Raw genomic sequence first — 18,893 nt, forward strand, 5'->3', positions numbered from 1 at the left:
AAGGAGACAATTATTTGAAGTTCAAGATACAACTGTGGTAACCCACAGGGTACTGTAAGTGAATTATTCACTGATACTATTATGATAAAAGTAGAGAAATATAGTTCATATTGTCAATTGGGTTCTAAAGTTATTGGATCAACCAAAGTGGACTTTTGACAAGAAAAGTGAATTATTTAGAGTTTGAGATACAACTGTGATATCCATTCTGTAAGGAATTTTTGTACATAGTTTGACTTTTAAATGAAATTAATAAAATGACTTGTTTTAAATATATTACTTTAAAACACATGGAGTTTGGGCTGTCCATTTATTGTCAAATTTATTGCCAATAATTCACAGACACTTACTGTAGAAGAATCCTTATTCCAATCATATTTAAAACTCTGACAATGCTCATATTTTAGTTTAGTATTTAAATAATAATAAAAAAAATTTCATTAATTCAAAAAAAATTATACTTTTGTATTGCAAAATAATTACAGCATAGTTATTGTTTTAGTAAAGACTTAAATTGGCTTTATTTGAAATTTTTATAGATTGCTAATTTCAGAGTTATTGTTTTTTCATTATAACTAAGGAATTTCAGTTGAAAGACTCGGTCAAGTAATGGAAGTAACATTTCTAAAATACATATCTATTTCCTTGTTCATATCTTCACTTATTATTTTACTGTAATTGTACTTCTTTCTTTGAAGTAACAATGTATATGTATATAGAATTACTTTAACCCTAGATTGACGATGATCTGACAGCACGTATTAACATGGCTGATGCAAAGTTCTCTTTCCAAGAAAAAGGAAAAATGTATAGTCCAGCATGGATGGCTCCAGAAGGTTGGTTTATTAGGTTTTAGATGTTAAACATATGATTAGGTTCATTAAGTTGTAACTCTGGTTTATATTTTTAAGGTTTAGTACTTTGTGTAATAAACTTTTACATGGTGGAGTTAATCACACTTTATGAAAATAATTTGCTTATGCTAGTGCAGTGGTGAATTGCTGCAGGTGCGAGTTGTAACATGTGTAGCATCTATACATATTTGGTTCATTGTGAATTACTGACCATTGAACAGTGAAATGCCACCAGAAAGAAACATTCATATCAAGATTGTGAAACTAAGTAGAACCAAAAGACTTTTGAAGAAGGGAGTCTTCAACATTCTCCATGGAAGCAGACAAACTCTCATAACAGAGTATTTAAGACTGGAATGGACTCCAAAACCACACCTTGTGCCAACTCACCACAATACCCTCATCCATAAAGTGAAAGATAGAGTTTACTGCAATAAAGTTTGGAATATCTATTTTACCATTAAGAAGATAATAAACAAGTATTTGAAAATGATAAAGGCCCACAGACCAAACGTTCTCAGATTTCCAGCTGTTTCCAAAAGAAAGATGGCTGAAGAAACTAGGATCACACCAATCTTATTCATGTTCCCCAGTTCCGCTCCAATGGACTTTGTGACTTTGGTCTCCTTAAATGAAGCATCCACATTATGTAGAGGGGCTATGAAAACTTTGTCAAGATCTGTGATATAAGATTGACTTTACCATCCTATGCATGAGCTTATTATAATGAAAATTGTGGTTTCAAACAATGATGCATAATCATGTCTATCAGATTTAGCATGACTGACAGTGGAGGAAGTAGTTCAAAGAGCTTGGAATTGAAAAACAATTATTGTAATATTCAATTAACATTCGGTATATTTGTATAGAATTTCACTAATCTCTGACATAGATATAATTATTTCAGTGAATACAGGAGAGTTTTTGACAGTGTTACCTCTTTTTGAATTGAAAGTGTTTTTCAATATGTCAGTGAGTCCATTTTGTTCAGTATTCTTCCTCCTAAAGTTTAAAACAAAATCTCTTTATAACTGTTTTCAAAAAGTGTGTGCATAATTAATTCCACAAAATGTAAAAGGTATTTCATAGCTATAAATTTTGATAAGTAATGTTACAAACTTGGTATTTATTGTTAAGTTTATGTGACTTACGTGAAATATATTACTAACAAAGGTATTCCTCAAAGGGAAGACTTGCCAGGCATTCCCCAGAAAGGCACATTATCATTGTTACTCCTTACAGTTGTATTTGTATTTTGTACAAAAAAAACTGCAAAAATATGATTGAGTGAAACAGCTTTGATTAATTATTTAAATTATATAGTTTTAATTTGTAGTTGTTCTAAAAGTGACTGTTCACTAAACGAATAAAATATTTTGCAGTGTATTAATATTGAACATATAAACTTTTACTACTTCATTCACTATTACATAAAAAGTGATAATTTCTAAATGTTTTCACACCAAAATACAGAAAGATTGTTTGATACTTTTAAATATGAATCATTTTATTCATCATATGGCACAAAGAAAAGCATTTGTTTTTGTCATTTCTGAATTTGCTAATTTAGAATTGAATATGTACTTTTTTGCCTACAGTCCTTACAATGCTACCAGTTCAACAAAAGAAAATATAGCAAATATAGTTTAATGTAGATAGATTTTATAATGTGGAACAGGCAAGAAATGTAGTGTTATTAAATTTCAAATTCATCCATAAAAAGCTTCTTTGAGTCATCAAACATTTCAATGTCCTGTAATGAGTGTTCTGATATATAAAAAAAACCCTTGTAAGTTCTGGCCTACATTTGAGTTTAATGCTTTTATTGAATGGATTTTTAAGTGCATCTAACAAGCCAGGGAATTAATGTATGTAGTAAAAGGACCACTTATAATTTTTAATAAAATATTTCAGAATGAAAAACTGGCTTTAATGAATGAGAATCATAGTTTTTGACTCAACTTTGTCACAAAAAAATGTAGACAAAAAGCACTTCATTGGTATCTGAAAAAAAGAAATGTTTGTAGATTGTTGAACATACAATTCAGGCTATATTACAATTCCAAATTTTTTATCTAGGAGTTTGAAATTACCATAATACTCAAAACTGTTAAGGGGCAATATTTGCATTATCTTAACAGTGACAAGGGAAAATCACATACAAAATAATATCAGTTACCTTCCTCATTTAACTTTTTGTGTAAATTGGGCATTTAATGATTAGTGATGTAATGTGAAATGCAAATGATTGTTAATTTTGTCTATGCTTATAAATGGACATTTGAAAAGATTGGTTTTACACCTTTGCAGTTTGACATTTCACTTCAATATGGAATATGGTCACCATAAACATCAAGGGCAGCCCGGCACTGACGTTTCATCCTTGAATCACATTATTGATAAAGTCCTGAGTTGTCATTGACCACTTAAATTGAAAAGATAATCTGTGACTTAGTGGCCTAATGCATTACTTGATTGGCCATACCTTCTGCTGTGGACTGCAGTTTTACCTTGTTAGGAAACTTAAAGTTTCAGCAATCTATTGTATTACTCAAATTATTTTACAGATGTAAAACTAATGTCTCAAATTAATCACTGCTCAAACAAAAAAAAGATTCAAAATTTTGTAAGAACTTTCATAAAAAATTGTATATATTAATACTTTCAAAATGAAAAGTTAATTAAAATTATTTTAAAAATAGAGTGTATAATGTGTTCCGAGACACATTTAATTAATTTTTAGGTTTTGTATTTCAATAGTATAATAATATTTTGGTTTCATGAGATAGTAAATACAGTCCAAAAGCATAGATCTGTTTAAATTTGGTCTCAACACTAAACTAATATATATGATAATATTTTATAAATATAGTTATTGTGATTTTGGTGGGGCAAAAACATTGTTGTACAGCAAAATACAGTGGTGTTTGCATGCATTTAGCAATATTCCAACTTTAATTCTCATAAAGTGTTTTTTATATATATATATATATTGCATAGCTCTTCAGAAGAAACAAGAAGATATTAACGTGAAAGCTGCTGACATGTGGAGTTATGCTATCTTACTGTGGGAGATGTTTACTCGAGAGGTACCATTTTCTGACCAGTCTCCTATGGAAATAGGAATGAAGGTTAGTTTTCAAGTGCACATGTGTGTGTGTCTATATATATACAGACATGTATATATATCCTATTACACTTATCTTAATATCAAACTTATTTCACTGGGACAACTCAAAAATGTCTCTAATTTAGCTTTTAATATACAAGTTCAAGTAGTACATGGGGGGTTAAAAAAAGAGAATTTTGTAAGGTTATAATATGCTTCTCTGTTTCTATAATAGCTATGATAGGTGTTTAATCTGGTTAAAATAAAGATTTATGAAGACTGTCAGTTAAGACATTACATTTAAAATAAATGTTTCTTGTAGCAGGAGAAATTTTATAAGTTTCTTTTTTTTTTTTTTCTTCTCTCTCTCTGTAATAGTCAGGATAGTCCCAAATACTTTTTTACTGGCTTTTAATTATTTTCTTTTTTAAGTTTCAATAATTTATCATAAAATTGATTTAAAATACTTGTATATTATTAGAACTGTGGTAGAGTATTATAAATGTTCAGATTTGGAAAATTATATCAATAAAACTAATTTTTCCTTACTTTGAGACATTTTACATATGTATGTACAACTTTTTAGTAAGATAGTGTTAAATATTTACTCTTTCAGATTATGCATATGAATTCCCTGCTATTTTAGCCATGCATTGCTTCCTACTTAAAATAAATTACCCAGTAACATTTTTACATAAAATGTTAAGTAAAAGCTGTTTTAACATTATAATAGTTTAAAAAATACAAGGCCAATACTAGATATTCTTCTTCATCAAAGCACTTCTGCTATTTGTGCTTTTTTGCTACTTTGTTGACAGATAGTTATGGTTTTCTTTTAGGCCCCTATTGCAAATAATAACTTGTGATATTAATGTTTTGTACTTTTCTTGCATAGATACCAATGCAAGGCCTGGACATTAGGGTGCTCAACTCACAAGATTGAAACCTGTCATAAACATGCTTGTTCTTTCAGTCATGGGGGGGTCCTTTGAATGTTATTGTAACTGTCAATCCTAATGTTCATTAGCATAAAAAGTAGCTTAAGAGTTGGGAGTGGGTGGTGTTGCTAAGCTACCTTCTTTTTACTGTATCACTTCAATATTAGGGATGACTAGGTTAGATAGGTAGCTCTAGAGTAGCTTTGTGGGAAATTCAACAAGGCAAACAATAGTTATGTACTGTTCGATCCATGCATTATTTTTAAATTGGCACAAAAAATATTTGTAGAAAATGTTTCTTGACTTGTGTCATATATCTGTGTGTATGTATGTCCTTTACATTAACTGTGTGAGTGTTATTTTAACTTGTGTTTAAGTAAATTGTTTAGTCATGAATTACCAATAATTAAATATATTTTTTAAACTAATTATATCCCATTTATCAATCAATACAAAACACGATCACAAGTCTTTTTGTGAATGCCTTCAACTTTTGATTTGTGTATATTTATTTTTATTTTTTGTAAGGTGAAAAGATTGACATTTCAGTTTTTGTGTTCAATTTGACAATAATATATATATACATATTTGACTTTCAACTATATAAATGTATGTATGTTTAATACTAAAAGTATCATAATATTTCAACCAACTACTTTTGTTTGTTTTTTGTCTTCTTCTAGGTTGCTCTAGAAGGATTGCGGATTAGTATACCACCAGGCATTTCTCAACACATGGCTCGCTTGATACGTATTTGTATGAATGAAGACCCTGGAAAACGTCCAACCTTTGATATGGTGCTTCCAATTTTAGAGAAGATGAAGCAGTAAAAAGATGTGTGTAACTGAAACTTTAGTGCAGCTACAACAAAACTTCGAAATTTTTGTCACTTCCATTTAATAACAAAAATAATCCTTTCATTAAATTATATTTTCTACAAACCATAATATACTCTTGATGTATCTTTGGCTTCAAATTGACAAGATTATTATTTACACTTTATATTTTAACCATGATTTGTCTTTGTATGGTATGGCTTTCTAGTTTAGATTAATTTGTCATTGAGTGTTAAGAACGAATTTAGTAAATTTCAGAGGAAGCATGATTTTTACCTGTAACTCAACTCTTTAGAAAGATTACAAGGGTGTAAGGTGAAAGTGTTAATTTCGAATCACTTAAGTTTGAATTTATAAAAACTGATACACTGGCTTTAAAAGCTAATGTTGTACAATCGAGCTTATTAACAAGTTGTTTACATTTAAGGTTGTTTCTGTTTAAAAAAACATAATAAATTTTATTGTATCTTATCATAACCTTAACAACTGTCATTTAAAAAAGAAAGGGAGGGAGGATTGGGTATTGGTGTACGTGTTTAACAAATTAGTACAGATATATTTGTTACGTATATTAATTTTTCATTACTGAAAAACTGACCAGACACTATACTGTTTTTTTCCAGAAAGAAAAGTTATCTATAAGAAAAATTTAGTTTTCAGTCCAGTTAATGAATTTTTATTTTCTAGGGTACTTTAGTGCAATAGATTTACTTAACCCTAAGATTTATGGGTAACAACTATACATAAATGGAATGTACTGGCTGGGTCCAAGAGACCCCTCCTATGCATCCTAGGGATAAAAACTAGAAAATTGTGTCAAACTATTAAAAGACATTTCTGCAAACACATGTAATTGTATATCAAGAGGGTTATTTTAACATCAAAGTAATGTGCTCAGTTGTTCCATATAAATAAAGCAAAAAATTCATTAATAGATTTATTGTATTCAGATCTGAAATTATTAGGTTTTGTTTTCATTTATTGAATACTGTTGTAACTCATATGAGGGTTAGTAAATGCTACTTAATGTCAGATTGTTATGAAAAACATTCACTGTAAAAATGTTGCTTGAAACCATGATTTTTAAAAAATTTTTAAACAGTCAAAAGTTGTTTTACTCCAAATAATTTCACATATATGAAAAATTCATTGAATTAATTTGTATCTTCATTATCTTTTATAAAAAAAAAAATCAACACTTGAGTTACAAGTTTTGTTCTCATTAAAGTGGCAGCTTTAGTTTATTACACTTTATGCAAAATAATGGTGTTGATATTTTGACTGTATATCAAGACTAGTCTGTTTATTATGTTGTTGTTTTTATTTATAAATGCAGTAAAAAAAATGTTTCATCACCATACAGAATTTAAAAAACAATTTATATTTTATCCAAAAAATGATCTTTTGAAACTTGAGACATGGTATACTTTTGTAACTTAATGTGGATACTGTATTATTACAATATCCTATTTTCAAAGGAACTTTTGTATAGTTTAAAAAACTGTGGTTAATGACGTGTTTTCACAGGGAACCGATATTACTAGCTGTGAATGTATTTTTTTTTAAAAACTGTGCAGGGTTTTTGTCTGTATTTACAAAATATGTTTTAAGTTTAAAATAAAGTTTTACTTGTATAATATATGCAGAATAGTATTCAATTTGAAATATGATTATTACCAACCTTTGAATTACTACAGGAATAAACAGGTTTGTTCCAAACTGATTTTTTCATGTGGAAGTATCAAGTAAAAGGTTTGAGTTCAAAAATAAATTCATTAGTAGTAATGACGTACAAAATCAACACTGACATACGTAAAATCAATGTTATTCTAAATTTATTGGTATTCACATAAAAATAAGTTTCCATCAAACATTTGTACAAACATGTGCTCAATTTTAATATACAGGTACCATTATGTAATCCTACAACCAAAATCAATCCTTACTCTTCTTACACTAGATTCTCCAAGACAGATACACCTATGTGCAACACAAACTGCCAGTAACTAATTCTATTTAATAAAATTTTCCAAGTCATACACTCAGCCATAGCTATAATATAACTGAGTGAATCTAGGAAAATGTTCTTAAGTATAATTGGTTCCTGCCCATTTAAGTAACTTTATGCCACAACAGTTGCTTCTATGTGATTGGTTGTTGATATTTATAAGCTGCCCTAACTTTCCATACCAATATAAGGATAGGAGTTCAAATCTTTCTCTGAGATAATGAGACTTAATTAAGGCGACAGGATAAAATTAACTACAGATACAGTTGCAGCATTTAAAATTTTTATGTAGCATTGAACTTTTATGAATTAATAAGTACATTTTCTAAAAGAAAATGCTGAAGATTTAAAATTTTAAAGCTATATATTCTTTCTTTGCACCATCTATAATCATCAGTAAAATTAAATAACACAATCTTTCATGTTTATCTTTGAGGGAGTTCTGTATGTGAATTAACTGTTATATCTCTTACCCAAATTTATTTCAAATGACCATTTTTAAACTTCGATGAAAGACTGAAAACAGTTCATTTATAGCTTTTCACCTAAAGTAACACCATTATACTTAAGCGATTGTCTGTGTATTAATGTAAGTTACTAAATCACTATGGTTACAGAAATACTATCAGCTCCAAGCTTCACATGTAAAATTGACCCCCCCCCCCAATATATTTTTTTTCTTTGTCAAAATGAAAACTTCAGTACAACAAATTTTCTTTTAGAACTACAACTTAGTTATTAACATAAACTGATTTCTTTAAAAGCTAGTTTTCACTTTTTTTGAGATCCAGAATATCACTTGAACAAATAAACATTCATTTATAGCTACAAAAGCTGTTCTTTGTCATAGTAAAAGTTTGGGTTACCTTTTCACAACAAAACATGTAAAGCAAAATACTACTGAGCTTCAATTAATTGTTTGAAATAGATTATATGTAAACACTGGATGTATGTATTCAAACTAATACACTGGTCTATTACTGTCTGAAATAATATGTAGCTTGTATTCTACATCTGTTTCAAACCAAAATGAATTGAGGAGTATAAAAAATTTATAGGGTAAAGCTTTCTACAATTCAAAAACAGATTTTTCAAATAGATTTAATATACTGGTATTCTAACCCTTTTCAATTAAAAACAAAACAAAAAAACTTGGGTTTGCAATGTTTCCTTCACTATTTTGTGCTTTCCAGTACACATTCTTATCTTAAAGTAATTTGTTCATTTATACTGTTATCCTATTGAAAAGAAAAAAGTTTACACTTCCGAGATATCAAGAACAGAGGAATACAATTACAAAATTATGTTTAAGGAACTGACAGAGTTGAATTGTTATGAATGATATTAAATAAAAATTTATAGATATAGGTTATAAAAATAATCATAAATGCAAAAACAAACTGGGATATATTTTAAAAGTAATGAAATATATGTGTAACAAAGAATAGAAAGTATTTTTGAAACAATTTCACACAGAAGTTTTTAACTCCAACACTGACAGGCAAAAAAAGTTGGAAGTACCTACTGCCTGATCTTAAATTTTGATTTACTTGCACTGTATCTGAACATTTTTAGTGAAACTAAAATGCATTTTTATAAAATTTTACACTATTTCAACTACTCTGTTCTTCCAAAATGTACAAAATATTTTAGAATACACCTGTTAAATGGTTTCATGTACAATTACAACTTTATAGAAAAAAAAAAATAAAAAAATCCATTCGTACACCTAATATTAGATATTTCATACTTTTTTACAATTGAATAATAAAAACAAAAATCAGCAAGATTTTAGTATTAGATTGAAACCTCAGCCGAAATAATTTTAGCAAACTATAAACTGGAAACAATCTATAAAAATAACTTTTCTTTGGAACACTGTAGCCTTTTACATACAAATATATTTAGGTATAAGCACCACATACTGGAAACCGTTAAAAACAAAATAATGTTCCCACTCTTATATCTATTTTTGAGACATCTTAGTATCAATTTACATTATTCTAATTATGATTACTTTAATAACTGGCTATTAGAATTCATTATATATTTGCATAATTCTATTACTAATTTTTTAAATTACAAAATTGTGGAAAGAAATATTTCAGTTTTATGTATCAAAATGATTTCATGTAATATACATCAACAAAATGTGAAAGCTATGAGCATATTTACAGTCATTGAGTTTCATAGCTTCAAGCTATTTATGGCCGAAGGGTAATTTAGAAAATCCTTACTTTGAAGGCAACAATGTAAATTTGTAATCAACACTTCATTTTTTTTATGTGCTAGATATCTTCTATAACACTGTTTAAAAACAAACAAGATATTTTTGGTCATAAATAAATGAGCTTCATAAAGTCTCACAGCAGTTACAGTGCAACTTACATATTAGTTTTTTTAGTTCACATTTTCTTTTCTGTTGTGCATAATTTTGAATACATAAACCCATGACACACAAGAATTAGAAAATCTGTAATTCATGTCAATCATCTATTTCAATCCAAAAATACAAAACCTATATAAAAATGAACATTTATTAGTTTTGCATGATTGACACTTACTCATCCTGGATGTTAGTTGCAGAAACATAATTCATGTTCAGTAATTACCCTCCATTCTAACATTGGGAACTTCAATAAACTGCATATTTGATCATTATATTATAACCAGGTGCATTTCTTCATTATTTACACTGGCATGTAATTCATAATCTTATACTCTTACCACAAATTTGGAAAAACTGCAAAGAAACTATTTTGTGATTATTCTTTCATGCTAAAAAAACACATTTTTGAACCGTATATATACACACACACAAGTATATTTTACGAAAAAATTCCTTTAGAAAATTCTATTTAAAAACTAAATTATGTTTGACTTCTAACAGCCACTTGAAAATATCATCCAGTTTTAAAAGTTGCATACGTCTAACATTTCCATCCAGCACTGTAAAATCAGAAAACTGCTAGAGTAAAACAACCTAGCTAGCACTTGAGCAATTAGAACTATCAAAGGCAAAAAGAAAAAAAGTATTCTAGGATAATTATCCTGCACTGGGTTAAATTTCTATGTTTCATTAGAAACAGTTTGTTTTACATTTTAAAACTTATTTGTTGTTTTATTTCATTTTTGTATGTTTATGTTTGTAAAAAGAAACAATTTTTAAAATATTATAATTAATCTTCAGGAAAGACCTCTCTGAATTCTAAAGGAATCTTTTGATAACTGATTCACTCACATAGTCAGTATTCATTTTAAATGCAAAAATGTAATTCATCTACAGCTAGAGACAGACACCTGCATTTACTATAAACACCTCTTAACTTTTTATACACTATGCATATTGTGGCTCTGAGGTTTGCTAAAATTACAGTAGGAATTTATGAACACATTTCAAGACCAATTATGACCAAAACATGCAACATTTCTCCAAAAATGTAAACATTTAAACAGGATTACTATCAAAGGTGACTCTCAAGATGTTATACTTTTCAGAACAGTATATACATATTAATGGATCATTAAATGCTAATTTACCTCAAAGAACACACCTTAGGACTCATTAAAACATACATTTTAAATCTAACTAACCCTCTTGGCAACATTTCATTACAAAACTCATATCCACTTAAAAAATATTAAGATATTTTGATAAAAGAATCCCGGGCAAAGACTTGTGCTTAGGTTAATAAAATATTTAAATTATGATCAGCAGTCACGTGCCAAATTCCAGATTTTTCAACTACCTATGTAATCTTACAGTACACTTATGTTATTTAGTGTTTTAACAAAGGTGTTATCCATACTGTAAGCATGTGTCAAATACACAGCACTGACAAGAATCTTTTTGGTTGCTTGTACCACATAGTCCATATGCACCCATAAATGTTAGTCTTAATATGGATGCTAGTTCTGAGATCAAGTACCATTTACGTCTTAACAGCTATGTTTTAGAACCATAAAATTCAAGTTTACAATAACACAAACACACTCTACATACAGTACATGAAAGTCACTATGCACTCAGGAGTACAAGTCATACAACTGCACTCAAAACTGCAGAATCTTATACAACATGGCAGTTACAGTGTATTCACAACCACAAATTGCAGTAAAAGAAAAAAACATATATCCTGGTAAATGTCATCCATACTCCATTCAAATACCTATAATCAAAATATAGAAACTTTGCTGCACTAAGACTACAGATCCTGGAATAATTCAAAAAGAAACAGATCCAGTATATTGTTCTCACTAAGAACACAATATTTAACTTTAACCCCAGGGTGCAAAAATGGAATCTATGCAAACCCTAGTGTTGATTAGAGCTAGGCAATTACTGAAATTTCTAACTGATTAATCATTAGGCTCATTAATCAAGTACATTCAACTAATCCATTATTTTCCTGGAATGGCTGAAAAAAAAACTTGTAAGATTAAAAAACTGTTTTTGAATATCCACAGTTGGTGAGGCACAGATAACCAATTGTGTAGCTTGTGCTTAACAACAAATGTAATGGAAATATATCTATTACTTGGATACTTGGAATGATTGAAAAAGTAATGATCATAAACCCAATTTCAATTAGTTGATTATTTTTGTGAGTCATTACACTAATCAATTAAGCTGAACAAATCTGACTTGATCAAAAACAATGATGAAAAATCCTAATGGCAGTATTTCAACTACTGGGTATTTGAAATAATCAAAAATAGTAATAACCAGGAATCACTAGTTGATTATCTCAAGAGACATAATTGATGATCATACGTATATTGCCTAGTTCTTACTCTTGATGCATTTAAAATTTTTTTTAGAGCTATTGCTAGGGTAAATACTGGATTTCTTAACAATATACTTAGTTATCTTTCAGCCTAAAAAGAAATAGGCAGATACTCAGTGTGTAATGGAGCATTCACATGCATGCATCTTGAGTGGGATGCGTGTTTATATCCCTATTTTGTATATAAGGTTAATATTCTACACTCGGAGCCACAGATTCTAAAATAACATGGTACTTGTAATGCAGAACTATGCATCTATTACAACACAGCCCATCCTGTAAAACAGCCCCAAAGCAGAGCTGACACTCAAGCGTAAAAACAGTAAGTATTATTTTATTTCCACGTCAGAATAGCATAAAATCTGTGTATGCTACATGACATAATAGTCTTCAAAGTATGACCAAAAACACACTTTAAATGAAATTTTATACACAGTTTGGTGCTCTCAGTTGTTCTTTCAACCATTTACCAAATATATGTATTAAACCATACATTTTTACAACCTGTTACTCCACAAAATAAGTTGTTTCTACTTATATATATATATATATGTACACTTCATGACATTAAAAATAAAACTTCACAGACATGTAAAAACTTCTGAACATATGATATTAAGCTTTTTTTCCCCACCACTGGCTTGAGATATAACAAAATATTTATTTTTAAAAGAGTATTCTATACATGTATACTACAGCAAAATCATTAACCTTATTCATGGCCTTTCCATGTACAAGAAATCTTGCTGCTAGGCAGTGGTAAATAAATCAATTCATTTCCTCAACTTTCTGAACCTTCATATACCAAACAAACTTCCATGACAATATCAGAACAACTTAACAACATATAGAGAGTACACCCAAAAATCGAACTGGAGCAAATAAAAAAATAAAAAAAATAAATTTGTACACCTCTCACTATTTGTAATATTACGGTGAAATTTAAATCTGTACGAAGCTATCACCTGTTGATACAGGTATTTAATTATTACTTTCTCTAATTTATAATGAATATCAACCAGGGTTGTTTTTTTATTTTTTAAAAAATAAAATATTAATATAATACTCATATATTTTGCAAAAGCCTTTAATTGTTTTCTAAATTTAATCTAATTTCTGATTTGTTATATATGATGATATTGGCTGTAATGTCATTTTTGACAAAGGTAAATGGAACTAAAATCAGTCTTAATTTACACCTTAGATAACTGCACCTACAAAGAAGTTAGTTAAAAAAAACAAAGTTAAATAATGGAACTAAACATGTTGTTTCCACTATGTAAACTTTTATCATAAAAAAATTATTATTATTACTTGATAGAGTACTTCATGTTAACAGTGTTATAGCAAATTTTATGAACAATAAAGTAGTAAATTTCAATTAAAAAATTCAGTGATATTACATAACTGGAATAGTTACTAACACAGAATGATAAAAGGAATTATTTGATACTAAACTCAAGCTTTTACTACCATCTTTTCACAATTATAATCACAATTTATTCTGTAAGAAAAAAGATATGACATCGAGAGCAAAAACAAATTAGAGGTTTGTAAAACTATTAATTGACACTGTTTAAAACTAATGACTAGTCACTGAATCTGGCACAGATCTCGAATAGCAAACTTCTGTGCTAAAATGTATTCAAGCACGTATATCTTCCTACTATATGTAACAATAAAATGTATTACCAATTCTATCTTATGCTGTGACTATAAATTTCATACAACATATCTCCTTCAGAAATTGATTTCATCTACAAATGTGGTTTACATAATATTTGGCATAGGTAATTGTTTTAACACTAAATCAACACTTCATTGAGAAGTGAGTAAGTTTCTAGTATTCATTCTGTTGCTTTGTCATTTAAATTAAGAATTTGATATTAAAAAGTGGCTGAAAGATAAATGCTTATAAGTGTATTAAATAAATATAAAAATAATAATCCAAATGTTCTTTTTTTCTTGTTTATATCATGCTTCCATTTTACACTAGTTTACAATTGAAAATTTTTTTGATGAATCTTATTAAATATTTGGTCTAACACTAATACTTCTTACTGTAGTACAGTTTTTGTCCAACCATTCATTTAAGATTCTTTTGGTGTGTATAATGTTCTTATCTGTTACACTACCTTTTGAATCATAATTGCTTTTGTGCAAACACCATTAAAACTGAATGGCAAATACATTTATCTGCCCACCTTGCAAAATCAAAAATTACTGGGTTAACAACAGTATAAGAATATCATTCCAATTTACCTATTAATGACTAATATTTTAAGGACTATCAATAGTACACTGAGTACTATCAATTTCTTCAATCCCTGAGTTAATATTCAACATGCAGATGACAAAAGGCAAATTTAATTTACATTAACAACAAATGATAGAATATAAATAATTTCAAAAAGCCTTCTTTGAACATATGCTCTTATTATTATTGGTGTATTATATGTTATGTTCTAAATGAAACCTGCTTATTGCATCAGATGTTACAGCAAATGACAAAGTGTAAAAACTGAAGTTTCAAGACTTGAAAAATACATGTATACCTAATAGATAAAACATCTGCAAGTACTACTTACTCATTTAAGAATGTAGATATTGAGAAAGTAGAACCCTTCTGGATCTATGTATTCTAAACTGTTAAATACTATTTCTTCCCACAGCTAGATTTTGACTGGACAAAATGAGACTTGGGTAGTGCACCAAAATTCCCATGTATAACCAACTCTTTCTCGAGTCCAAGGCCTTTAAGTCTGAATATTCACACTTCCACAAAGAAGATTTGGTTGTAAGTGAGCACAAAATATATAAACGACTTAGAGTTTTTCTATATTGGCCACATATTTCATTTCTCTGGTCCCAGACTGGTATACTGTATGTAATAAATTTTTTCTCTTTCATGCTTACAAAGGCTACGTGGGAGCATGAGGCTTCTGAGCAGTAGTTGCAACCAATAATTCATTGAAGGATGATTCAAAACACTGTTTCAGTTCAGCATAACTGACTACTAGGACATTCTGTTCATCACAAGATGTGAGACATATCTTTTCAAGGGAGCCAAGATCCAACTGTAGTGGGAATAGTTTAAGTAACAAATAAATTTTATGAAAAACAGCTTTAATCATCCTTACAGTCTTATACAATTACAGACTTTGATGTAAAATTTTCTGTCATCTGTTTTTGAAGATGAAATTTAAAGGTGTATCTTAAGTTTTAATGGACAGCTAATTTCAATTTTTTTAACCTTGTTATAATACATTTCACTAACAAGTACAAGTGAATTCTGTCTTAGAAAGTCATCTCGAATAGCCAATTATGGCATTCTAGGTCAATGTGTATTTATGAATGTATGTATATCTATGTACTTTTTGCATCTAGCTTTTTTTTTTTATGGTATGGTGTATTAAACATACCCAAAATTAATAGCATAAAACTTTACTCAAGTGAGTGAACTTTTTTTGACACTGAAACTTATCCAGTATCTACATTATAAGAACCTGATTCAACCAATTTACAATAATTACTGACAATCTACATATTGTACTATCAAAAAGTGTTTACATCTAAGTGAAGATGAACAACACAAGTGAAACTTTAAATTAGTTTATGCATGAACTTTAAGTCACTTGAAATATTAACTATGAAGCAACTTGAAGATTTATTGAGAATGCATTATCAGACAGTTTAACATGCTATCTATATATTTAAAACAAAACTAAAAACAGATTGAAAGCATCTACAACTCACATTATAAAGTATACAGAGTTACGTACTTAAAATCACAATTGAAAAAGTTCATATTTGAAGAGTTTATGCATTTACACATAATCACAATTTAGCAAATGTTTATGAAAGCAAAATCTTCATAAAAGAGTTAGCACAAAGGATCACATATATATTGTAATAAACTTAAAATAAAACCCAAAACTCCGAGCTCTTTCAAATAGTTGACTATTCTTCTTCAGGAGAACAAAGAAGAATAGTCAACTATTCAAAAGCTCTCAAGTTTTGGGTCTTATTTTAAGTTTATGAAAGCAAAATAATAGTCATATCACATTTACAGTAAATTTTAATTTCATCCAAGTTAAGAAACAAGCTAGGGAAGAAATTTTACAATCAACTCATGGGAAATGTTGTAGACTGTTAATTTTACCTACTAAAATTTAATTCATGTCTTCATGGGACAGATTTTGTCAAAAAAAGGTTAGCTTTACAACTATATGAGACACAAAAAAGTTCAATACAGAACTAAAATATAATTCAAAAGGATTGCAGTGTTTCACTGAATTAACTCAGCATCATCAAGCAGAAAGGATGCTGAAATATGCAAAGCACAAATATACTGGTAACATAGGGTGCATCACAAAAAAAAGTCAGTAATATCAAAATAAATTAAGACTCATTTCATTCTATTTAATACTGCAGTCTGTATAAAATTTAATGAAAAATGTTTTTTTCAATTCATTTCAACTGACATTTCTTTCCTTTACTTCAAACACACACGTTAAAATAATATAAATTGTGGCCAGTGGTTATCATTATGTTCAAAGAAGTTTGAAGGATAGTTATGTTCATTACTGTTGGTAGACAGATTTTTACAGTTTCTCCAATAAAAACATTTCCTAAAATCATGATATAATTTTCTAGATCTTTTACATCTTTTTAATACAGTCCCTAGTAGCAAAACAGATTATTAATTATTACTTTTGGATTCACAGACAGAGGATTACATCAAGATGTTTTAAAATATTTTCTCCAAACTGAGCTAACAATATACACAATCAGTAAACAAACATGGCCCTGAATTACCTTATTCAAACACTGCACAACGTGGGCCATGTCTATCCAGGGCCTGCCATCTTCTGTCACCTGGTGGAACAGATAATCTCTAAACAGCTTCAACAGGTAACAATCTCCAGTCTCAGCCCATGAAGGATCCATGTGATACCTATTGAAGATCATCAGTCAATACTGTGCTTTTAACATGTAAAGTCATAGAACTGATGCAAAAAGTTAACATTTTCCTAATCTGAAATCTCGCACATTTGCCTATGAGACTTTTATACCACTCGCGTTGAGCTAACTGCCATCTAAATTCATGTGTTTTACATGAACTGTACTGGTGCATGATGACATCATGTGACAAAAGCCCTAAACCAATAGGACAGTGACACAACCTCCATGTGCAGTAGCTCCCCTTATGCACTTGCATTCATGATAACTTCATTCTCAGATGAGGCAAGGAAAAGAAAAAAATGTGCACCAGAAGTGGGGAGGTCAGGTGAAAATGTGTGTGGAAATTAATTTCTATTGTAAATGCGTTTTCAGATTAAAAAAAAGTTGACTTCCTAGATGATAACTCACTTCCTCACACAGAAATGCAGGGTCCCATGTCGAAGTGATGGAGAGGCCAGTGCAAAAATGTACCTACATGAGTTTCCTTTAGAAATATCCAATGGGTAGCCCATGGAGTGTGACACTTGTGGAAGACTGCACCTTGTCTCAACCAGAGCATACTTTTTTCCCGAGATGAAATGGAGGGAAAGGTGAAAGAACCAGAAATGTTGTAGGGACGAGCAGAATGTGATCATGACCAACCGAGCACCCGCACTCAAGTGGTTGGTGAACCAACATGTTTAGTGTGTTCAGGGTGTGATTAGATTGTATGATGTATGCTCACCTCTATTCTGCTGGACATACTCTGACTATAAGAGAAGGGCACAGTAGTTATTTGAGGGGTGACCTATACTACATTGATAGTGTTACCATTGCCCTACTTCTCAATGTATTGTGCTAAGTCCAATTGGTAAGGAATCTCCACGGTCCATTGCCCTAGTGGCTAGGAACTGGTAAGTGGATTGTGCATGTCTCCCAATGAAACTGTAATATGCCTGGAGGGCACTGTGGTAAAGAACAAGAATGGAAAGTAAAACATTAAAAACTAACTATATGTGAAAAGGAAAAGACTTGAAATTACGAATATAAGTAAAACATCTGTAAAGATATTCTACAAAAAATTAAAAGGTATGCATTTTTTTTATTTCCTAATTATAAAAATTTCATTGCATTATTCATCGATAATAATAGCTAGAGTTAGTGATATGGTAAAGAAAATGAAAAATAAAATATATAAATATTTACCTTAAAAAACTTTGATATTAATTTAGGATGTTCTTGAGGTTATGCAAATGAAATATGAAAAATATAAGATCAAGAAAAGTATTTATATACTTAAAATGAAAAGCACCTTGCGCTCAAACTATTTTAACAGTCTGAGTGCAAACTACTACTATAGATAAATAACATTTTATTTGAAAAATATAATTAGCATAATTTGTGTAAGAAATATTAT

The 18,893-nt window shown here is 29.3% G+C and overlaps 2 protein-coding genes across 5 annotated transcripts in view; one reads left to right on the forward strand and one right to left on the reverse strand.

The window, feature by feature from the left end:
* LOC106478122 (integrin-linked protein kinase-like) overlaps positions 1 to 6,526 on the forward strand; it is a 42,334-nt gene extending 35,808 nt beyond the window's left edge. Inside the window, exons 10-12 of the mRNA XM_022381534.1 lie at positions 737 to 836; positions 3,855 to 3,985; positions 5,585 to 6,526. Of these exons, the coding sequence (XP_022237242.1) occupies positions 737 to 836; positions 3,855 to 3,985; positions 5,585 to 5,731 (378 nt within the window). The 3' untranslated portion in view covers positions 5,732 to 6,526. The remainder of the gene's footprint in view (positions 1 to 736; positions 837 to 3,854; positions 3,986 to 5,584) is intronic.
* A 1,029-nt stretch (positions 6,527 to 7,555) lies between these two features.
* Positions 7,556 to 18,893, reverse strand: part of LOC106478067 (PAB-dependent poly(A)-specific ribonuclease subunit PAN3-like) — a 66,407-nt gene continuing 55,069 nt past the window's right edge. For 3 of the 4 annotated variants that reach the window (XM_022381521.1, XM_022381524.1, XM_022381518.1), the window contains exons 16-17: positions 17,351 to 17,489; positions 7,556 to 15,609 (exon numbers count right to left, since the gene is read on the reverse strand). In XM_022381521.1, coding sequence (XP_022237229.1) covers positions 15,454 to 15,609; positions 17,351 to 17,489 — 295 coding nt within the window. In that variant the 3' untranslated portion in view covers positions 7,556 to 15,453. Of the gene's footprint in view, positions 15,610 to 17,350; positions 17,490 to 18,893 lie in introns of those variants that run through there. The other variant, XR_002609805.1, reaches the window with a different exon arrangement.

This window comes from Limulus polyphemus, unplaced genomic scaffold (assembly GCF_000517525.1).
Source record: "Limulus polyphemus unplaced genomic scaffold, Limulus_polyphemus-2.1.2 Scaffold8, whole genome shotgun sequence".
In the NCBI taxonomy this organism is placed as follows: domain Eukaryota; kingdom Metazoa; phylum Arthropoda; class Merostomata; order Xiphosura; family Limulidae; genus Limulus; species Limulus polyphemus.